The sequence below is a fragment of the Podarcis raffonei genome, chromosome 1, assembly GCF_027172205.1.
Source record: "Podarcis raffonei isolate rPodRaf1 chromosome 1, rPodRaf1.pri, whole genome shotgun sequence".
Taxonomy (NCBI): domain Eukaryota; kingdom Metazoa; phylum Chordata; class Lepidosauria; order Squamata; family Lacertidae; genus Podarcis; species Podarcis raffonei.
In genome coordinates, this window is record NC_070602.1 from 105456630 (window position 1) to 105481343 (window position 24714).

General features: G+C 43.1%; 1 protein-coding gene across 1 annotated transcript in view; it reads right to left on the reverse strand.

Moving 5' to 3' along the window:
• Nucleotides 1-24714, reverse strand: part of ACVR1C (activin A receptor type 1C) — a 51358-nt gene that overhangs the window by 21484 nt on the left and 5160 nt on the right. The window contains exon 2 of the mRNA XM_053407373.1: nucleotides 11956-12189. Coding sequence (XP_053263348.1) covers nucleotides 11956-12189 — 234 coding nt within the window. The remainder of the gene's footprint in view (nucleotides 1-11955; nucleotides 12190-24714) is intronic.

A 24714-nucleotide genomic window follows, 5' to 3' on the forward strand; every position in this document is an offset into this window, starting at 1 on the left:
GCTGACAAAAGATCCTCATTCATTTACTTACCTGCCTTCATCTTAAGGTCCCAGGGCAATTTACAACAACAGAAGACCATATACAGTTATAAAAACAGATAAAGCCGTTACAATGATAAAATAAGCAACCCCATTCCATATGGAATAGTAGAGTAGAAATCCAGTAAAAGAGGTGGGGCCCATGAAACAGAAAACCATAATGGTCAAAGACCAGGTTAAAGAGGTCCACTTTTAGCATATGGCAATTGCTACGCAGTGAAGATGTTAGCCACACGCCTGTGGAGAGGGAGCCTGACAGTTTAAGGGCTGCCACAAAATGCCCTCTCCTGAGTCACCAGTCTGATGAGCAATAAAGCATCATCCACATACTGCCAATGCCTCGGACAAATCTCTGGTTGAGCTATCCCAGTTGCTTCATGTAGATGTTAAAACAGCATGGGAGAAATAACAGAACCCAGCAGAATTCAAAAGCATGACAGTCAAGGGTCGAGCAGTAATCTCCCAGTGCCATCTTTTGGAAACAGTCATTCAGGCAGGAATGGAACTGCTGCCAAGCAATGCCTTCCACACCTAACCTATTCAGAAGGATTTCATGGCTGATGGTGTCAAAAGCCATTGAGAAGTCCAGGAGAATCAACAAGGCAGCACTTCCTTACGCCAAGTCAGACAGCTGTCCCATCTAGCTCCTTACTGAAGCTCACTAAATGTGGCTCCCCAGGTTTCAGACAGGGGCCATTGTCGGCACTACCTGGAGATGTCAGGGATTGAACCAGGAACCTTCTGCATGCAAGGCAAATGCTCTACCACTGAGCTATCTATGGACCTTCCCCAACAGGTTCCCTGCCCCTGGTTCAAACAGCATCATTCTGTAGGGTATTGCTTGCAACATCATACAGGAGAGGAGGGAAGATGAAGGGGCTACTGGGAGTAATGGGGAGATTTTCCACTAATGCACATTTAAAAGGGGTTGGGCTTTTAAAGAGACACACAGAGCTTCTAACATCAAGAAGAAGAAGAGGAGGAGTTTGGATTTGATATCCCGCCTTTCACTGCCTTTAAGGAGTCTCAAAGCGGCTAACATTCTTCTTTCCCTTCCTCCCCCACAACAGACACTCTGTGAGGTGAGTGGGGCTGAGAGACTTCAAAGAAGTTTGACTAGCCCAAGGTCACCCAGCAGCTGCATGTGGAGGAGCGGAGACGTGAACCCGGTTCCCCAGATTACGAGACTACCGCTGTTAACCACTACACCACACTGGCTATGCATGCTTACTTGGAATGTTTACGAAGTCATAAAGAGCAAAGGAAGCTCCCTTGTACCGAATCAGTCTGCTTTGCTGAGCTAAATTGACCTATGGTCCTTCCAGGTGGCTCAACCCAAGGCAACCATGGACAGAAGCTGAATGTTCCCAGCTTCATGTATGTGGTATCCTGATACTCAATAAGCAAGTTTGGAGCAAATATTTGGTGATGCTACCAGTCTGGGTAATTAAATATTACTTTTATGAAATACTGGCCTGGTTCAGCATACAAAGCAGGTTCCAAGGCTCTCATCAGTGCACAACACACTTGCCTGTTTTTCATGTTCATCCAAACAGAACTTTCAGAGGGGTTGCCTGTGCTTGAGCAAAGGCCACAGCATATCTGAAGTTTATCAGAAGAGGACTCTTTGCTTAGCTTCAGTAACACGTACACACAATCCCTGCCGCTGCAAAACAGTTGACCAGGCAAACTACACGGTTATGGAGCAATTTGGGAGTTGCTCCTGAGCAAACATTCATAAACTAGTTTCACAGGTATCCAAAGGATTTTGAATCTCAGCATTTTCCTCACCGGACAATGGCTGCATTCAGACAGAAAGACAAATCACGCTTTGGCATTACATCTGAACACGAGTTAGGTTACAAAACATGGTTTGTGAGGGGGTGGGTAAACCAGGGTGTGAGTTATAAACCATGGGGTTGGACTCATGTTTTCTGAACTGAACTAATGGCACCTTGTCAATCTGGATCTGGATGAACAGGCTTGTCAGTGACAGGCCCCTCTGTTAACCCTAATCAGAAATAGGGGGTGATGTACAAGGGCTTTAAGGCAAATATTTTAAATAACAAATAAATAAATGGGACCCAGTTTTAATTTAATGTGACCACTTCTCAAGGCATTATCTTCACTGTAACATACTGAATTAACAGTTATTCTTTCTGCCTAATTAACCTTGGGAATGACAGCTGCATCCAGAAGTGGATGTAAGGATTTTAATATACAGTGGTACCTTGGGTTACATACGCTTCAGGTTACAGACTCCGCTAACCCAGAAATATTACCTCGGGTTAAGAACTTTGCTTCAGGATGAGAACAGAAATCGTGCAGCGGCAGCAGGAGGCCCCATTAGCTAAAGTGGTGCTTCAGGTTAAGAACAGTTTCAGGTTAAGAACGGAACTCCAGAACGAATTAAGTTCTTAACCCGAGGTACCACTGTAATTCTCCAAACCACTGCTAAAAAATAAAAAATTCATGAATTACTGTTGCCAGGATCCAGTGTTAATTTCTGGCTTCCCCATAATTATGTATTTGAGCCAATGAACTTATTTTGTACCACACTAGATGCTTAAGTCTCAGCCCCATCCAAATTCAAAGATTCACAACCTGTGCTAACTTTACAGGCATTTGTGTGGCTATTGCATGCGACCAACTTTGGTGTCGGGTGTCTTGAGCTACAGAGGACGGAATCCTCTGCCAGAATCTCTGAGATGCTGGAATTCATAACAGCAACTCAAGGGCATGGTGAACTGTGCTTTAGGAACTGGCCTCCGCCCAATCTTCTAGCCTCTTGCATTATTTCAACTGCTCCAAGAAGACAGCAGATCTAGCTCTCTAGGTCTCCACAGCTTCGCTCTCTGCTAAGATAGCGAGCAACAAATCAGGCTGCCCATTCTTTACTAAGATCAGACCAATTTAAAACAGATTAGTGCTATAAACCCCCTTCATGGATCACTGCCTTGCCGTGGCGAAGGGGCTTGAATAACTCAGAGAAGCTATGAACTATGCCGAGCAGGGCACACAAGATGAACAGGTCATAGTGGAGAGTTTGGACCAAACACGATCCACCTGGAGGAACCGGCAAGCCACTCCAGTATCCCTGCCAAGAAAACTCCATGGACAAAGACAACAGGCATACAAAAGTTATGACGCTGGAAGATGAGCCCCTCGGGTCGGAAGGCGTCCAACATGCTACTGGGGAAGAGCAGAGGACAAGTATAAGTAGATTCAGAGCTGATGAAGCAGCTGGGCTAAAGCCAAAAGGACGCTCAGTTGCGGATATGCCTGGAAGTGAAAGGAAAGGCCAATGCTGTAAAGAAAAATATTGCATAGGAACCTAAGACAGAAGTGCCTGGCGTGCTTTGGTCCATGGGGTCACGAAGAGTCGGACATGACTAAACAAAAACAAAAAAGTGCTATAAACCAGAGAGGCGGCAAACAGTTTGCTACACATGTGATTATTCTAATCTGATTGGTGGAATCCTGTTTACTTGTATCGGGAAGATGTTCTATTAGCACAAACATGGCATAAAGAAAGTGCAGCTTCTAATACAAAACTGCAGACTGCAAAATAAATGTATATATAAAAAGATGATCTTGCCTAGGAATGGACATTTCCAGTTATGTGTTATGTGTTAGTTATGTGTTAATCTGCACCAACATTTTTATTTCATTTTCTTTCAAAACACGTCTTTCTAAATGCATGTTGGCCCCAAATACACATTATTATATGCCTTATGGAATTTACTTTTTTATTATTTAGCCAAAAATTGCATCACAAAATCTGAAGACGTGTGAACTCTGAGGGACGAGTGCGTTCTGAACTCCACGTTAAATTGGGAGGCGTGGATCAAGTCAGAACAGTTCATATCAGAATTTCAAGAGAATGAATTCCTCAAGCACCTCTACCTACCTTTGAGTTCAATACTGCAATATACATGCTCCTCACATGACAGTGTTACTGTTTTATGCCACATAGCTTCAAAATCAGAACACCACAGGAAAAAACCTTTATGCAGATTCAGCCAACGATCTTCCAAGTACATTTTGCTTCCTTTATGAGTAACAGAAGTATAACCTCAGCATTATAATCCTGCTGTAGTATCACCAATTTCCAGGAAAGACTAATCTAACAAAGCAACCTGATGCCCTTCAGCTGTTTTGAACTGTAACACCCATCAGTCAGTGTTAAAAAATCATATATATAATCTAATCACCAAATGTCACCTTAAACCTGGGTTATGGTCACCACAACAGAATGTCTAGGTGCCATTTTTTCCATTGATGGTGGTGATGGTGGTGGTTGCTATTCACTTTATTTCTATACGTACTGCTTTATATTTTAAAGAACAAATCTCAAAGCGGTTTACAAAACATTAAAACATCAAAATAAAACAATCCAGAATAAAACCAATTCACACTTCAAGGAAAATATTTCAGATCCTTCTCGAAGTGACATTTTGCTTTCCCCAGTCACCAACCAGGGATCCAGAGATCTCCACGTGGTCACAACTGGACCACAATTTTGAACACTGATGAGTCCCAGCTATGACTAGTGGGAGTTGTAGTCCAAAACATCTTAAAGGCACCAGGTTGGTTAAGGCAGTAGGACTCACTTCATTTCATCAAGCATATTTAGATGGAGGATGACAGAAGGTAGGCTTGCACTCAGCTCTTCCCCATCTCTTTCTGTGTCTCTCTCAGTAAAGGAAGATGCCTTATACCAGCGGTTCTCAACCTGTGAGTCCCCAGATGTTGTTGGACTACAACTCCCATCATCCCTGAGCTCTGGCCTTGGTAGCTAGGGGAGATGGGAGTTGTAGTCCAACAACATCTGGGGACCCACAGGTTGAGAAAGGCTGCCTTATACTATGTCAGACCCCTGGCCCATCCAGTCCAATATTATTTGGATGGCTGCAGCTTTCAAAGGAATAAGTCTTTCTTCTTAGCCTGCTACTTTTTTTGTTTTAGCTGGAGAAGCCAGGGATTGATTATTGGGTTCTAACCAGTCAAAGCACGCACACACTGCCGCTGTGCAATATCCCCTCCATGCTTTAAGAAGCATCAAAAGGAAAGGTTAGCATCATCAGCATCTCCAGTCTCCCACACTGACCAGGTAAATCCTCCACAATGCAAAGAAAGCTTAAAGCAGATCCTTTATGGAACAGCACAGCAGGCAAATGGCTTTGGTGAAAACTGCTTGCTTGCAAGCAAATAGCGCCAGTCACACAAAACTATTATCAGGTTTTATCTCTAAAGGCAAGGAAAAACACACACTTCACAGTTTTCTATCAGCTTAAAACATAGCATAGCTTAAAAACCCAACACCACCCCATCACACAAAAAGGCTCTCAAATGGAATCACCTCCTCTCAACTGTGAATGTTGGTATCATTAGAAACATTTCCTCTCCCTACTGATGTCATGAATTCAGCCTCTCGAAAAATCTCTTACAGCTGCTGTGCAGCATTGCTTTATATTAACACTATTTTCTAGAGCCTGGTAGCATAGGAACATTAACCATCCTGTGGGTCTTTCCTCAGAAGCAAACCCCATTGAGCTTAATGGGTCTTACTGTTAAGATAATCCTATACCTGATTCCATTGAGTTCAGCAGGGCTGACTTCCGTGTAGACTGCAAGAGGAGAGAGAGAGAAGGATCCCTTTCTGGATCTCAATACCTTCTTAACATAGCTTGTAGATAACATACTGAAGCCACAGAGAGCTATTTATTCTGCAACATATATAGAAGTAAAAGAAGCAGACTACACTTTGTGCTAACAGTTTGCCTTGACAGACCACCATAAGAGACGGGAGAACTGTAATGAACAACACTGAAAGGTGTTGAGCCGCCACACATTATTTAGGCATATAAATACATCTGTTTTTGATGTAATCTGTTCCAATACATCTATTTTTAGTGCAGTTTTCAATCTCACTTCTTCACATTTTTTCATACCTTTTGGGGCTGCTGGGGTGCTTTATTTTATTTTTATCAGAATTTTTAAAAAATTGTTATTATCATCCTAGCAGAAGCGTGCAAGCAGCAGAACACCAGAGGTAATGGGGCAGCTCATCAGCCAGGAGTTCCCAATTGGTCTTGCCAATTCAGCAATTTATCACAAAATGGTTTATTCTTAACAGGAAGCTGGAGTCACATGCCCCCGCTCTTAAAACACATTTAGTTCTCCTGGTTCCAATTGTACTTACTTCCAGAATTGCATACTAGTTCAGGTTGGGATATGCCACCATCACCTGCTGGAGGACCTGAGTGATTATGGGACTTGTAGTCCAGGATGAAGGGAACGGTACTACAGCAACATCTCAAGGGCACCACATTGACTATCTCTGACTTAGGGGTGAGCGGCATCTATATGCTCTGTAATATACAAGTGTTACTACCTATCTCTCTAAAAAGTGGTCTAAAAAGGCTCTTAAAAGCCTTGGCTTCGGAAACCACTTATTTCACAGATCAACATAACACAGGGGTCAAATGTCAGAGACTGGCAGCATCAGAAGCTAATAATTAAGGCCGCCCCCCAACCCCCGGTTGAGGAACATGAAATATTCATGTGGTGATATTCAGTGCTGTTTTTCTAGAAAAAGAGGAGCCAGAATCTCCATGAACGCCTCCCTTGTTCTCTTATAATGGCAATGGTGCCCACCTGAGAGGCGCTGGAACTGAGTTCCGGCTGAACAAAAGACCTGGCGAGAGTCAGCATTGGTCATTGGTTGCATCCACTGAATTCACACCCAGAGTGTGACTTAATCGTACTTCACTCACAGTGGAGAATAACCATTACCACACACCTTGGGGCTTGGACACTGAACCATGACTGATGGATCACCCTTCATTTTTTGTCAGTTAAATTAAATAAAATAAAATATGGTGTGATCATAGCCAATCCAAGTTCAGAAGCTGAACTTGGAACCCATTTAAGCTGAACCCATGTTTAAGGACAGATGTCCTATATTCCATGGTAACTAATACAGTGGTGCCTCGCAAGATGAAATTAATTCGTTCCGCAAGTTTTTTCTTCTTGCGAGTTTTTCGTCTTGCGAAGCACGGTTTCCCATAGGAATGCACTGAAAATCAATCAATGCGTTCCTATGGAAACCGCCTTCAGACCAGGTCCGGGGACAGTCTGTCCCCTGACCTCTTCTGAAAGCTGGGGGGGGACAAGGGCTTTTCTTCCCACCGCCAGCCTTCAGAAGGCTTTTCTGAAGGCTGGCGGTGGGAAGAAAAGCCCTTCTCCCCACCTCCCGCCCCGCAAGCTCCGGGGACAGGAGGGCTTTGCTGCCGACCACCAGCATTTTAAAAGCCCCCGGGACAGCGGAGACTTCTCCGCTGTCCCGGGGCGATTTTAAAATGCTGGCGGGCGGCAGCGAAGCCTTCGCTGCTGACCCCCAGCATTTTAAAAGCCCCCGGGACAGCGGAGGTCTTCTGAAGGCAGGCGGTGGGCGAAAGTCTTTGCTCCCCCCCCCCGCCTGCCTGCAAAAGCCGTCCGGGATAGCGGAGAAACGCGCTGCGCTTCTCCGCTATCCCGGGAAGACAGGCAGGGGGGAGCAAAGACTTTTGCCCCCTGCCGGCCTTCAAAAGCCGTCCGGGATAGCGGAGAAACGCGCTGCGCTTCTCCGCTATCCGGGGAAGGCAGGCAGGGGGGAGCAAAGACTTTTGCCCCCCGCCGGCCTTCAGAAGAGGTCCAGGACCTCTTCTGAAGGCCGGCGGTGGGCGAAAGTCTTTGCTCCCGACGGCCAGCATTTTAAAAGCGGTCCGGGATAGCGGGAAAGCGCAGCGCGCTTCCCTGCTATCCCGGACCGCTTTTAAAATGCTGGCGGTAGGGAGCAAAGCCTTTCGGCCCCCGCCGGCCTTCCTGGACCTTTTCTGAAGGCCGGAGGGGGGTGAAAGGCTTTGCTCCCCACCGCCAGCATTTAAAAGAGGTCCCCGGAGATTTCCCTATGGGCTTTCTTCTTGCGAAGCAAGCCCATAGGGAAATTCGTCTTGCGGAACAACTCAAAAACGGAAAACTCTTTCGTCTTGCGAGTTTTTCATTTTGCGAGGCGTTTGTCTTGCGAGGCACCACTGTATCACAACAGAAGTACTCTGTAATACATGCACACAAACACACCCATACTCTATGTCCCATATACTGTATTTTTTTGTCTATAGGATGCACTTTTTCCCCTCCAAAAATTAAGGGGAAATATGTGTGCGTCCTATGGAGCGAATGCAGGCTCCTTGGCTTCAGCGACAGCAACACGAAGCCTCCGAAGCACAGCGGGAGCGCTCCCTCCGTGCTCTGGAGGCTTCGCGTTGCTTTCGCTGAAGCCTGGAGAGCGAGAGGGGTCGGTGCGCACTGACCCCTCTCGCTCTCCAGGCTTCAGGGATAGCTGCCTGAAGCCTTCGGAGCGCAGCGCAAGTTCCCGCTGCGCTCCGCAGGCTTCGGGTTCCTTTTGCTGAAGCCGGGAGAGCAAGACTCTCCTGGCTTCAGCAGTGAGGGAGAGCTGCGCAGCGCCCCTTCAGCCAAGCGGGAGGAGAAATGGAAGGGGCTCCATTTCTCCTGCCACTTCGCTGAAGGGGCGCTGAGCAGAGAGGGGGAGATTTTTTTTTTCTTGTTCTCCCCCTCTAAAACAAGGTGCGTCCTATGGTCCAGTGCGTGCTATAGAGCAAAAAATATGGTATTTGAATTGTTCTCCAGTTTCATGTTGCTAGTCTTCCCCTGCTGGTTGGAATGTGAAATGTCAGGCTGAATGACAGGCTAACCAACTCCGCCTTTTTTTTTCTGAGGCAGCCATGGCCCAGAGGGTTGCCCCACACTCCAGCGTCTCAATCATAATCTCATGGCTACAATGAAGTCCAGCCACCCAAAGGCAGGGCAGCCCTCCGATTTCTATGCATCTTAATTCACCCTACCATGAGGCAACACAAGATTCTACACAGAATTCTAGGCAGACCACAAACCACCTTGTTACTACCGAAAGGAAAAAGGAAAACCTCTCCTGTGACAAAGCAACAGTTAAAGCTGAAGCAAGAAATCAACAATAATTAAACATTAACAGCAAAATAAACACAGTATGAAAATGAAACACCCGGAGATGTTCTATCAAATGTGCCTCTGCACAATCGCACTTCAAAGCTGCCCTCAGCAACGGTTCTTTGGAAGCAAATCGCGTTTTGGAGCAAGGAGCACTTCTTCATATAAAATCCCTCTGTGCTCAAGGCAGTAGGCAGAGAGCAATCGTAACCCCCACCCCAATTTGCAAAGGGGGTAGGATTCGGCAGAGACCACAGAACTGTAGAGTTGGAAGGGACCACGAGGCGAATCTCGTCCAACTCCCTGCAGTGCAGGAATCTTTTGCCAAAGTGGGGCTCGATCCTGAGATTAAGAGTCTCATGCTGTACTGACAGAGCTATCCTAGCCAGCACACGACTCCAAAGGTCCCCACACTCAAAGCGGAAGTCAACCTCTGCATTTATGTGTGTGTGTGTGTGTGTGTTCCTTGTGTTTACTGAGATTTTATATTAACTGTATGCTGCTTAGGTGTTTTAGATGAGTCAGCAGTATATGATTACTTTTATAGATATTTATTTTATAAATAAATAAAAAACCCGACTGTTGCATTAGCAGTGGCAGAACCCTAGTGCTTTATTTTTATGACTATGAATCAGGCTTTCCAAAGTTGGAGGCAGCCTCCTCCAGTTGTTGCTAGATTATGACTCCCATCAACCCTGACCATTGGGCCACATTGGCTTGGGCTGACGGGAGGTAGAAATCAACCACACTTGTAAGGCGCCACACCTTGGGGAAGGTTGATGTAAATGCTAGTACAGTGGTACCTCTGGTTACGTACTTAATTCGTTCCGGAGGTCCGTTCTTAACCTGAAACTGTTCTTAACCTGAAGCACCACTTTAGCTAATTGGGCCTCCTGCTGCCGCCGCACCGCCAGAGCACGATTTCTGTTCTCATCCTGAAGCAAAGTTCTTAACCCGAGGTACTATTTCTGGGTTAGCGGAGTCTGTAACCTGAAGCGTATGTAACCCGAGGTACCACTGTATTTAAACTTTTTTAAGGTGTACGGTAAGTAACCTGTGAGGGCATTCTGCAGTTTCCCGATCGGTCTTGTGATAATGAGGGGAATGAGCTGAAGCCTGGTGGAAGCAACTCCTTCGTCAGCGTGCCAGGGCAGCTGAAGAGTCGGACAAAACCACAGCCATATGTCTTTTCTCCTGATACCAGTTCATTGCTGAAGGACAAATTCTTGCATTGTAGGATTCTACCTAAAATGGCACAAACCTCGTGCACAACTCAACTGAGGGGTTCTTTTCTCCCTTCTTTATTTGGCGTTCTCGCAAGTGGCAAGTGTCCCACTTTAAATAAGATAGTCCACTTATTTGAAGGAGTGATCACAGAAGCATTGTAGAAGGGACCAAAAGGGTCATCTAGCCCAACTCCCTGCAATGCCATTCATAAGAACCAAAAGTTGGGTCAAGGCAAGGTCAAGGAAAGAGGAAGCTAAGCAACACCAGATATAGGGTCGCAGTTTGAAGGCAGGGCAGGAATGTGAGCCTGATGTACACACAGAACAAAAACCAGAAATACAGCAAACAAAAGGGAAACTCTGCAGCGTTTAGAATGATGCTATAGTGGTACCTCGGGTTACATACGCTTCAGGTTACATACTCCGCTAACCCAGAAATAGTGATTCAGGTTAAGAACTTTGCTTCAGGATGAGAACAGAAATTGTGCTCCGGCGGTGCGGCTGCAGCGGGAAGCTCCATTAGCTAAAGTGGTGCTTCAGGTTAAGAACAGTTTCAGGTTAAGTACGGACCTCCAGAACGAATTAAGTACTTAACCCGAGGTACCACTGTACTTCACATGAAATTCAAAATAGCCTCCAAGGACTATTTAAAATAAACTGTGGGTATATCCACTGCTTTTTTTAAAAAATTCTGTTTGTCCCCTCACCACCATAGCAATTTTCCTTTAATACTTCATTCACAATCTTGGTGCCTAAAACAGAGAGAGAGTCAGTCTCTCTCTCTCTCTCTCTCTCTCTCTCACACACACACACACACACACGAATGACTGAAAAAGGTCAAAGTCAAGTTTTAAGTTAAATAATCTTTATAGCTATGGCACTTTATTATAATCATTTATAGAAATGGCTGCTGTGCTACATTAATTCTCTAAAGTGCTACTAAAGTTCACAGATTTGCCTAGAGGGATGTGACTGGGCGGGGGGGGCACAAAAAACTCACAAGCTCCGTAGAAGTGGGCCTAAAGAGCTAGAATTACTGCAGTACAACTAATCCAGAAAGTGGCAGCTAGACTAGTGACTGGGAGCGGCTGACAGGGCCATATAACACCGGTCCTAACGGATCTGCACTGGCTCCCAAAATGTTTCTGAGCATAATTCAAAGTGTTGGTGCTGACCTTTAAAGCCCTAAACGGCCTCAGCCCAGTATACCTGAAGAAGCATCTCCACCCACATTGTTCAGTCCACACGCCGAGGGCTCTGGAAGAGGGAATATCACCAGGTGCTACTTTCAAGCTGAAATTCCCTGTTTTGATCAACTATTAAAGGTATGGGAGCCCTGCTGCCTCTGACATCTGGCCACCCTTTTATCAAGGCAAGACCAAAAATCCTGCCTTGAACAATTGACAGGAATTTCCAGGAAAGAAAAAAAGAAAAAAGTTGTACCTCTAATCATTCGTTTGGCAGGTTTCAAATTTGTACTAACAGATTTCATGAAATAATGTTTTAACAAACAAAAAACCCCACAATTAGTGTTACCCAACACACTGCTCAACACTGTGCACACTGACTAGGAAGCCAGTCTCACTGCGTTCAATGGGAAGCACTCCCAGCTAAGCATAGGATAGTAGCAGATTTCTTTACCCTAACAAGCATAGCTTACCTGTGGGCAGGTGAATGGTGATGTTGTTGCAGAAATCTGTATAGCAGCATTCTGTCTTGGTTATGTTCTTAGAACTGTGGCAGAAGATTTGTGCTTTCAGTTGTGGTAGGGAGACACACGCCTTTATTACTTCTTGTCTACCATTTTTTGTTAGCATGACAGAAGCCCAGCATGCGCCCTCAGTTTCACAGGTGAAGTTTGTTTTTTCACACAACTGGCACACGCACGTTAGACCTGGAAAGATAATTAATCATTGGGTGAACACCACCAAGTAAAACCAAGTTTGTGCTGGTTGAGTAGCAGACAGAGAGGAGATAAAAGTTCAGTATTCTAAACAGAAGCATTTTTGTTAGGGATTGTAGGACAAGACCTGCCAAGAAAAACAAAGAACTTATTTATGTATGCGACAACAGCGGCAAGAGTCTTGATAGCACAAGGATGGAAGAATGAGGAAATCCAACGGAAGAACAGTGGCAAGAAAAATTGATGAGCTATGCAGAACTGGCCAAATTAACATACAAACTGCGGGACAAGGACAACTGTGACTTTAAGGAAGAATAGGAGCTTTTCACAAATTATCTAAAAAGACAACAAGATGAACTGGACTCCTTGGCAGGTTTTGAATAAACATACACAAATTTATTGGTTTATATCATGATAGATAGATAAGGTAGGGATATGTACAATTTTATAACATGCAGAAGAATAATATGTGCAGAGAAATCAGAGAGAGGAGCTGAGGGAAGTCCTGGGGGGGGATGGAAGGGGGGAACTGTGTCTGTGATTATACAGTTTGACAATTTGTTATGTTGAAATTGCTCAATAAAAGTATTTTTTTAAAAAAAGTTTAGTATTCTTTAAAGAATTGAAAAGTTCACAATCTTGATGAAAATCAGTTTTTGAGCTTTACTCAAAATTCTAAATGGTGTATCTTTATTCAAACACTGGCTTACTTCCATTTTAAGACTCTTAAATGTGAACCCCATGCTACTTGCTCTGCGGTCCCAGTATGTGGCATGCATTGAAACACTTTGAGCTGGTTGAATTTAAAACAAATATAGAAGGTTGCATTCAGACAGCACTTTATTCCATTTTTCTGATGTTTCCTTACCTGATCATTTCCATGTTTTGTGTGATCTTTCACACGACATAAAAGCCATTTCTTAAACACTAGCAGAAATGAGTGGAAGTTTAGTGCTCGTTTCCCTGTTATTTGCTTACAGAAATAAATATGTATTTGGAACTTGGTTACACCAGAAAATTACAGGGCTTTTGCACTGTAATGTCTTGCGACGGGGCTGAGAGTGGTATTCTGGCATGTAGTTCTTTCTCACCATTTAGTGTGACATGGCAGTGTAACGATCAAAAAGCCACAGTCCTGTAATGCAACAGATAATGTTGTCTAAAAGGAACATTAGAACCTGTGATGGAAGCACTAGCATTGTAATCAGAAAAACTATTGCAACCATCTCCACGTCACAATGAACTCCAAGTTTATCGATTGCCTTACCATGGTTGTGCAGTCAGTTGCAGACTAAAGGGTCATGCACTCCCACCCCTTCCTTTCTGGGGCACAAACTCTCCCAGATAGGCCTAACTGAATCAGCAGTAATGTTCCCCATAGTTCGGGGAAAGTACCCACTTAATCACAGACTTTAAAACCAGCCTAGTTTTTGTGCCCGTGGTTTTTTCCATGCATGAACTGTGTGCACTGTGTTGTTTGCTGAGCCCTGACTTTTGAATTTAGACTCCACAGGAGTATTAGTAACTAAGCAGATTTATTGACAAACTCTACACAGCTCCCCAGAAGGGTTCTTAACACAGCCCCATTGCAGCAGGATTTTTCCAAGCCAGTTGGGAGAGGGATATCTGCGTTGCCCTTAAGGGAACAGTGTAAAGCCAATTCACTATATTCCAGGGATGGGCAACCTCTGGCTTTCCAGATGTTGCTGGCCTCTCGCCATCACTTGATCATTGGTCATGTGGGCTGAAGCTGACGGGAGTTGGAGTCCAACAACATCTGAAAGGGCAGAGGCTGCATCAGAGTACAATGCACGAATGTTATTAAGCAGCTGCCAGACTATCATACATGGCTGGTGGGTTGCATTCCTCATGGTGGGTCACAGATTGTACAGTCCTAGTCTAAAGCTGTTGAGGAGGGTTGGCTTTCTTCAAAGCAGTTCAGACGGTGTCCCTTTAAAAAAGGAAAGGAAAACCTATACCCGCATCATCCCAATACTATATTATTTTGCTTTCAGGCATCATTAAATTGACCCTACAAAGAGATGCTCTGTGCCAGCTTTACATCATGGGAAAGATATGCCTGGCTCATAAACTGAGGGTAACAGTACATTCCAGTGTAAGCAGGCAATCCTGTTTTTTATTATTATTATTATTATTATTATTATTATTATTCTGTGATTCCTCACAAATAATTGCCCTCAACCTCTCTAATTTACTGAACGGTCCCTACCCAGACAATCATAACATCAGTGCCAATAAACCTCATGGTGCAAAAAGTTTTTCAGCATCTGTACCAAATGCTTTATTCTTAGAATTAGAGTATTTTTGCATTATGCATCAAGCCAATACTTGAGTTATGATGCAGAACAGGCCTTTTAAATCTTGTTAAATACAAACACAAACACGCTTGCTTGATGACTGCAGTTACACCTGCTGAGAATTGAATCTGTTTTCCATCAGTACAGTTCTAATAGTCCTTTGGGGAAAGGGTGTGTGTGTGTGTGTGTGCGCGTGCATGCAGCTTGTTTAACTGGGTCCTTTCAAGTTAAATTGAGGTATATTTTCAAAATTGCATTTTGCTCTGTGTGCGCTCTATATTTAAACCAAATCCTGTCTTCCTAAAAGCATATAATTTTCCATAGCCTTTTAAAGTTATTCAGTGTGTTTTAGTGACTATTTGCCACTAGATATTTGCCTGAATGAAACTACCATTCATGAATTTGTTAGCTGTAATGAACAAATAAAATTACTCAGACCTTTTTGTTGTCAAGGTGAAGACAGAAAAGGAAAATGCTTATTTTGTCTGGAACACAAATGCGGGTCTATAACAAGCTGTTGTTATGTGGAGTGCTTAAGGATTCCTGCTAGCCAGCCATGCCCTTTCCCAGGTACTGCATTGTCCCTTCTCTCACCTCAACTCCTGAATTATGCAACCACCCACTGACCATGCTCAGTCATTAGTGGCAAGTTCCTCTCTTCAGAACACCCTTCCCCAAAAAGATGTTTCATACTTCAGCAAACTTTACTGTCCTTCTCTTTCACCAACCCTTCAACCATACATGCTGTAGAAGTGGGAACCCAGAGAATCTAGCAAATGCATGTAGGGCAGGGCAGGTCCTGCTATCATGTTCCTGTTCTTCCCTATGCACATTCACTAAAACATTCCTGCCCCCATCCCATTTTGGAACATCCATTTTAAAAACATTCTGTGGACGAGACTTACTGGGAACAATTGCTGAGATCGCTAGGCTGTTTTGGCTTCTTGGAATAAAGAGTTAACTTCACCGACACAGTATTTTTATTATTATTGCTGACCTGCACCTGATTCTGACTTCTGACAGGTGAGCACACCTTCCTGTCACCTGTGTGACATGGTTGACAAGACACAAAAGCAATCTGAAAACCAAATTTGGTTGTCAGTCTTGTCCTTTATCCCATTCTCCCATCAGGCTATCCAGCTTTACTTTCATAAGCACCAAGCATACTTTCATTCAAACATTCTTCCATCACCTTTGTGGAGTGGGGGATAGTGGTGGTTCAAGATGCAAAACTGCTCTGGGGACTGATCAAGGATTGGAAGAAGCTGTGTGTGTTGGCATATGAGAGCCAGTGTGGTGTATATGAGAGCCACTGTGGTGTAGTGGTTAAGAGCGGTAGACTTGTAATCCTTGGAACTGGGTTCTTGTCTCCGCTCCTCCACCTACAGCTGCTGGGTGACCTTGGGCCAGTCACCCTTCTTTGAAGTCTCTCAGCCCCACTCACCTCACAAAGTGTTTGTTGTGGGGGAGGAAGGGAAAGGAGAATGTTGGCCGCTTTGAGACTCCTTCGGGTAGTGTAAAAGCGGGATATCAAATCCAAATCCAAACCCTCACACCTAGGTAGAACAGTTTTTAACGGAGCCTATCCGAATGACCATCCACTTTGCAATCCAGCATTATCATTTACACAGATGAGCTGTGTATGCCTCTGCCTGAAAAGGCTAGACTATTACTTATAAAAGTCAGCAATGTGCCTTTTAATCTCCAAACTAAAAATGTGGTCTTAAATAAGAAGACATTTGCTAGTTTTTGCCCAGAAGGTCTACAGATAAGCTTAATGGGTTTTGAAAGGACATCTCATAGTAACTCGGCTCGTATCATATGCTTGTTTGCCGCATTTTTCTATACCATGATTTATTGGTTGGCAAAAGCACTTCTATTTTAGTCTCATCTCTCTCTCCATAAAACAACAATATTTTTCACATGCAAAATGACTCATGCCTATTCCCATATCATTTGCCATTCAACTTATCTCCTCTCCTCCAACATATGAGACTGAAATAGCTATTCATATTTTTCTATTCTGGCACCCAAAAGCCAGTTAGATTGCAAAACATAACTTTTTTTTTTTTATAATATTTTTTATTATGTTTCTTTCCAAATTTTATACATTACAAACAAGGAGTTTACCAGAAACCATTTTTTTTTTTTTTTTAACAAAAATCCCAAATTGGACTTCCCCACCCCTTCCGATTCTGCGTTCTTTATATTAACAATGTCAGCAATTTGTTACCTTATGTCATACCTTATTGTAACTTTTACATGTTATGTATCTATATTCAATGTATTATGTCAGAATTTTTATACCTTTAAAATAAACGTAACATGTTCAATTTCATATTATCTCCTTTTCTCTTTTATCACTTAGTTTACTATTTACTTAATCATAATTGCTAAAGCGTATCATTTTCAAATCATGCACCGTCTTAAGATTCATACAGTTTGTAATACTTTTGCAAGTAGTCTTTAAACTTTTTCCAGTCCACCTCAATTGTTTCTACATCCAAATCTCGGATTCTGCCGGTCAGTTCAGCTATCTCCATATAGTCCATCAACTGCGTCTGCCATTCCTCCAGCGTGGGTAAATCTTGTGTCTTCCAGTTCTTTGCGATGAGTATTCTTGCTGCTGTACTAGCATACATAAACAAAGTTCTGTCCTTCTTTAACACTTTCTGGTCTACCATGCCCAACAGGAAGGCCTCTGGTTTCTTGGGAAAGGTATACCTAAATACCTTTTTCAACTCATTGTAAATCATTTCCCAGAAAGCCTTAACCTTTGGGCATGTCCACCAGAGGTGAAAGAAAGTCCCCTCTGCTTCCTTACACTTCCAACATTTATTGTCAGACAGGTGATGTATCTTAGCTAACTTGACTGGGGTCATGTACCACCGGTATATCATTTTCATAATGTTTTCCTTCAAGGCCGTACTGGCCGTAAATTTCATTCCGGTGTTCCATAACCTTTCCCAGTCTTCAAACATAATGTTGTGTCCAACATCCTGCGCCCATTTAATCATAGCAGATTTAACTGTCTCATCCTGTAAATTCCACATAAGCAGCAAGTTATACATTCTAGATAACAGCTTTGTCTTTGGTTCTAACAATTCTGTCTCTAGTTTCGACTTTTCCACCTGGAAACCAACTTTTTTATCCATTTTGAAAACCTCTTGAATTTGAGCATAATGTAGCCAGTCTCGCACCTTATTTTTTAGTTTGTCCTGGCTCTGCAACTTCCAATTGTCTCCAATTTTTTCAGTCAATTCCCAATATTTCGGCCAATGGGCCTCCATATTGGGTCTTTTTCGGGCCTTGGCCTCCACTGGTGATAGCCACCTCGGAGTTTTACTCTCTAGTAAGTCTTTATATTTCATCCAGACTGCAAAGATTGCTTTTCTGACAATGTGGCTTTTAAACAATTTATGTGCTTTAACCTTGTCGTACCATAGGTATGCGTGCCATCCAAAAGCATTATTAAAACCTTCCAGATCTAGGACATCGGTGTTTTCCAACAAAAACCAATCTTTCAACCAGCAGAAGGCTGCTGCTTCATAATACAACCTCAAGTCCGGCAGGGCAAACCCCCCTCTTTCTTTCGAATCTGTTAATATTTTAAACTTTATTCGGGGCTTTTTGCCCTGCCAGATAAATCTAGATATGTCCTTCTGCCATTTTCCAAAGCAATCCACTCTGTCCACGATCTGTAAGGTTTGAAACAAAAATAACATTTTCGGCAACACATTCATTTTTATAGCTGCAATTCTTCCCAACAAGGAAAGTTTCAATCTTGACCAAATTTCTAAGTCCTTTTTAACTTCCAACCAACATTTCTCATAATTATCCTTAAATAAATTCAAATTCTTGGAGGACAAATAGATCCCAAGGTATTTCACTTTTTTAACCACATTCAGTTCTGTTTCTCTCTGAAACCCCTCTGTTTCTGTAATTGTTAAATTTTTGGTCAGAACCTTAGTTTTTTGTTTATTCAACCTAAATCCCGCCACCCGACCAAATTCAGATATAAGTTCGAGAACTCTTTTTGTACTGGATTCTGGCTCCTGCAGTGTCAAAACTAGGTCATCTGCAAAAGCTTTCAATTTATATTGTTTCACTCCGACCTCTATCCCTTGTACCAACCGGTCCTCTCTGATCATATTCAATAGCACCTCCAGGACTGAAATAAATAACAGAGGGGATAGAGGGCACCCTTGTCGTGTCCCTTTTTCAATTTTAAATTCCTCCGTCACCACATTGTTCACTATTAATTTAGCTTTTTGTTCTGAATAGATTGCATGTAATCCATTCTCAAACCCCCGTCCCACTCCCATCCCCTCCAAGTTCTTCTTCATAAACATCCAAGATATATTGTCAAATGCTTTCTCCGCATCAATAAAGATTAACACCGCCCTTGTGTTCCTGTTAGTCTGCAAAAGTTCTAAAATATCAATGATGTTTCTAGTGTTCTCATATAAATGTCTACCAGGGAGAAAGCCAGCTTGGTCTTTGTGAATTACTTCATTTAAGACTTTTTTAAGTCTATTTGCCAAAATGTCTGCAAATATTTTGTAATCCACATTTAGGAGTGAGATGGGACGGTAGTTTTTAAGCTGAGTCTTTTCAGATTCTGACTTAGGTATCAATGTGATGAAGGCTTCTTTCCACGTTTCTGGTGCCCTCTTCCCATCCATAATCTGGTTGCATACCTCCAACAAAGGTTGTATCAAATAGTCCTTCAGAACCTTGTAATATTTGGAGGTAAGTCCATCCGGGCCTGGAGATTTGCCTAGTTGCATATTCTGAATGGCACCTTCAATTTCCTGTGTGGTTATTATAGAGTTCAAGATTGATCTTTTATCTTGAGTTATTTTTGATAGTCCATTTATCTTTAAAAATTGATCTATCTCTGATTCTTTCTGGGGCCCCTGTGCATACAGTTCTTTGAAGTATCTGTGGAAGCACCTCCTAATTTCTTCTGGTTTCTGTACGGTCCTTCCGTCAATCTCTAGATTTGTTATCGTGTTTAGCTTTTGTCTTTTTTTCAGCTGCCAAGCTAGCAGCTTTCCACATTTATTTGCTGATTCAAAAGATCTTTGCTTCATCTGTTTTATTTTCCATTCAATCTCCTGATTGATCAATTTTGAGTATTCTGCTTGGTGGAATTTAATTTCTCTCAGCACCTCCTTGGACTTTGGTTTGGTTCTCAGTTTTTTTTCTCCTTGGTGTATTTTCTCCAATATTTTGTCCTTCTTTCCGTTCCAGAGTTTTTTCTTGATTGAATTCTGTTGTATCAGAAACCCTCTCATAACAGCTTTACTTGCGTCCCAGATCGTTCTTTTTTCAACTGTAGTATTCAGATTTATCTCAAAATAGTCCTTTAATGTTTTTTGGGCCTTTTTCACAATCTCTTGATCTCTTAGTAGTGTGTCATTCATTCTCCATCTGAAGGAACCGGGTTGAGTTAATCTTCCGACTTCCGGAGGCGGCGCAAAACCGTGATGGCGGACCTCTTCGAGCTCTGAAGAGGGGCACCGCAGAAAAGGGTTGCTCGCGACGGCGCAGCGGCAACCCATCAAGATAAACCACGGGCAGAGTGAGTCCGTGGCCGTGGGACCCGGCGGGCACCTGGAGCGACCCCGAAACCACAAAAGGAACCCCGTAAGGGGCTCCGGAGTGAAGGAGGGGGAGCGGTGCTGTGGGTTCATCGCTCTTTCTGCGGAGGCGAAGCCGCGCGGCTGTCACGGATGAGCGCTGACCTTTCTTCCAAGAAACATCGGGCTGAAACATCAAACCCGTGAGTAAGGACCTAAGACTTTACAAACTAAATCGGAAAATTTGGCTAAAAACGGGAGACGAGAAAGAGGAAGTCCGTCTTCCGACACTGCTTTCAAGATCAAAGCAGACGGTCTAAAGAGCGGAAAGCGCTGTGAACAGGGAAGCTTTGAAGCTTTAAATTGGGACTTTCGTGCACATTTGAATTTTACTTTTAAAGAATAAATACAGCATAAAATTGACCTGGAGCGGACACCCCAAGGGCAAGGGAAGACTCTAACCCCAAATCCCCGGGTGGCCGGGTAAAGTTGTTTAAACTGCGGAACTGTTGCAAGCTTCCAGATATTTTTGTAACTTTTGAGCTCATCTAGCTGATGTGGATACAATTGCAGGCACCTTGCTGGAACTTTGTTATATGTTGAAAAGGGCTCTGCAGGACCTTTTTTTTAGCGTGCTGGAACTAATTTGCTTTTAAAATTGTTTTTAAAGTTGGAATAAAGAGACTTTAATTGTGGAAAGTTACCTTCTTCTTACTAAAACTTTGGTGGCACTCCCCCTAGAGGACATTGGGAATACAGAGGCCTGGGAAAGGTTTTTTTTGTTTATCTTCTCTCAATAGACTGTTTTTAATTCTGGACTTGCCTTTCCCATGGGATTACAACATTTGACCTTGAACGTTGACTGATGAGTGGCACAGGAAAGACAAGAGCAGCCAAAGCTAAGGAAGCTAAGGAGAAAGAGAAAGCAAAAAAGCAAGCACAGCTTTTGCAAACAACTTTAACCCAGGGACGTAGATTATCAGTTCCAGCTGTGCTTGCGACACAAAAAGTAGAAACCGAAAAGCCGGAAAAATCTGAAGAGGAAGATATGGCAGCAGGAGGAGCTGAGGCAGTACTGAAACAAGTTTTGGAACAATTGTCAGCAATAAATCAAAAAATTGATAACCAATCAACAAAAATTGACCAAGCAACATCCTCGATTCAGAAATTGACAGATCAGGTTTCCCAACATACTCAAGCAATTGAAAAATTGCAAGGAGCAACAGAAGAGAATCGTAAACTGGCAGGGGAAGCCGTTCAAATTGCAACATCAGCTAAAAAAGAAGTCGAGGAAGTTAAAGCGGAAGTCAAGCCTCTTCATAAACAGATAGGGGACCAACAAACCTATCTCTCGTTGGTGGAATTGAAAAATCGTGAGACCAACCTTAGACTAAGGGCAGTCCCAGAAATTGAACAAGAAGATTTGAAAGGACTTTTGACAACAGAGTTTACAAAGTTCTGGGACTTAAAAGAAGAAATTGATTTTAAAATTGTATCGGCTTTTCGGTTGGGAAGATTAGTAAGAAAAGATAGATCCAGAGACTGCTTAATAGCTTTGAGATCAAGGGAGGAGAGAGACAAAATACTAGGCCTACACTTCAAAAACTCAATTGTGATACAAGAGAAAAGGGTGGAAATTTATCGAGATATTCCTAAACAGTTATTGGACTTGAGAGCCACCTACTCAGATTTGGCTAAGTTACTGAGACTCAACACAATTCCTTATAGGTGGGAGTTCCCACAAGGGCTATCATTTACTTACAAACAGAAGAAGGTTAAAATAAGATCACCAGAGGACTTACAAAAGTTCCAGCACGACCACGGAGAAGACCTCCAAAAAGAAGCAGCAGCTAATTGGCCTATACCCAACCCAGGTGGAGCAATACCTGCACCTTCGGAACCAGAGGAGAAAGAAGATACACCGCTCTAGGTGTAGCAGAATAGTTCAGGATGTCTCTGCGGCTACTCAGTTGGAATATAAATGGCGGAAATTCCCCGGAGAAAAGAAGGAGGATATTTCACATATTGAAGAAAGAACAATTGGACATTATTTGCCTACAAGAAACCCATGTGACCAGGCTCCACAGGAAGGTTTTGGTAAATAAAAGATTAGGCCAAGAATTTATTTCGTCTGACAAAGTAAAGAAAAGAGGAGTGGTGATCTATGCTAAGGAGAGCCTGATACCTAAATTTCTATTTAAGGATGAACAAGGAAGAATTTTGGCAATTGAAATTCAAACCCAAGGAGAAAAAATATTGATATTAGGAATTTATGCCCCAAATGACGGGAAATCAGAATTTTTCAAGAAGCTGCATGAGACGTTGCTGGACTATCTGGACTATGCTAACATCATAATGATGGGAGATATGAATGGAGTGGTGTCTACACATATGGATAAGTCTTACAATCAAAACTTAACATCTGATGGCAGACTGCCCAAAACTTTTTTCGAACTGACTGACAATCTGGATTTGATCGACATATGGAGGACAAAGAACCCCCTAGGTAAAGAAGGAACTTTTTTCTCTGAGGCCCACCTGTCTTGGTCAAGGATCGACCAAATCTGGACCTCCAGGGGGCTGGCACCCAAGACTAAAAAGGTGGAAATCTGCCCAAAAACATGCTCCGACCACAACGCCTTGAAAATAGAACTTAGATTAACTCAACCAGATTGCAAAACATAACTGAACAGGTTACTGTGATCTTCCATTCATTAAACTGATTCTGAAAGCTCCTTGTTTATTATATATTGGGCAGAACAGTGTGTACAAGCCTGATTTCTATGGGGTCCAAACACCTATAGAATAGTGGATGCATTGTTAGGGTAAGAGCCCGAGGGAACTGTGAGGTTACTTTGGTAAATGAAGTGCATTTAAAGACTCTCATGGCTTAATAATAACATAAAAAGCATTATTGCAGATGCAGCTGGATCCTGTTAGGTGCATCCATTGATTGCACATTTGTATCCAAAACTGAAAGAGAAAAACATTTTGCTTTGCTATCCGCATCTGATCTAAAGCAAAGAAAATATATTAACCAGAATTGGGCAGACGTGATTGTAGGCATGTTGATCCTACCAACTTAAAAGACTGGGCAGGTCAAGTGACACTCTTGCAGTTGTTTTAAACTTCTGCAAGACTTTGGACCTCCTGAGGCATGAGCATATACTGCAAACATTAAAGCAGATGGCTAGCAAAGTGTTCTGGTCTGGAAACAAAGGAGGTGAGACTATGTTAATCTAATCATGTTTATTCTGGCATGTGCCTCATATAGCTTCAAACCCTTGGACTTTTTTTATTTTTCTTGCTTTACCAAAGTCAACTCAAGGGTCATATTAAACAGCAATAAATACAGGGCAGTGCTCTGTTTTGCTCTTTCCTCTCTTCAACCTTTCCTAGGCAATTTTCCCCACATCGAGACTGTCTCTCAGATATGTGCAGTGCATCAAAGGCCTGCTTTGGCATCAGTGATCTTACTTTCCACGTCATCTTTTTTCTTTATATTCTGAATTACACATGTAAGGAATCTGGATTTGCCACTGAATTTACCCTCAACAAGGGGTCAAGGCTTTGATGAAGATACGATACAATATGTGGTAACTTCAAAACATCTGCATGTCATATTCACAGCTTATATTTTTAAAACATCATAGAAGTACTATCTTTAAAATAAACACCACCCAGTAATGAGTGAAGTCGTCCATAGAGGCACATTATTACCAAAAGCAGCATATTCTGGCATCCAATTATGTCCAGGTATGTATACCCTTCTGCACTAACGGGAAGTGAGGAGAACACAAAAAGTTGCCAACATAAATGGCAATAAATGGATGGGTGAAAAGAACCAAATTATGCCAGTGCTTCTCCATCTTCACTGGCTGCCAGTCTGTTTGCAGGACCAATTCAAATTCTAAGGACCACTTCTTCCCATATAGGCACCTTCCCCATTTACACGCATTCTATTTGCAAGTGACCACACACAGGTCTGGTGCTGGGTACCTGGAAATGGGGAGCACTCGGTCAACCAACCCCACTGTCCCTGCAACTCACATGAGCCAGAAAGGTAGTGGAACTGGCATAGCTGACAGGTGGGGAAGCCTCTTCTCCAGGCGTCAGCTGGGCTGGTCAACCAAGCCTCACTGTGCCCCCAGCTCATAAGGAGATGCTCCCCAGAGCCCAAAGAGGTCCTTTGGGTGGGTCTCCTCCCTAGCCATGCTCCTCATTTACAGGCCCTGGACCGTAACTCCCCCATAAATGGAAAGTCACCTGTATATCCCTATTGCAGTAGTAGCCAACCATCAGAGATGCAGGGTGCTGTATCCAAAATTCCTGGAGAGCACCATGTTGGCTATCACTGATGTACCTGGACCTGGAGGTCATCTTCAGAGGCTCTTCTTCAGGTGCCTCTGCCAAATAAGGTGTGACAGGCAGCTACAGGAGAAAGGGCTTTTTCATTGGTAGTGCCCTGGTTTATGGGATGTCCAAGCCAAAAGAATGGCTTGTAAATGGGTTTGTTTACAGTCCAGAGAACATTAAATTATTAATGAGCCGTGCAACTTACACCGGTTTTATTCCCAGAAATCCCATGGAATTTGTATCTCCCGGTATATAGT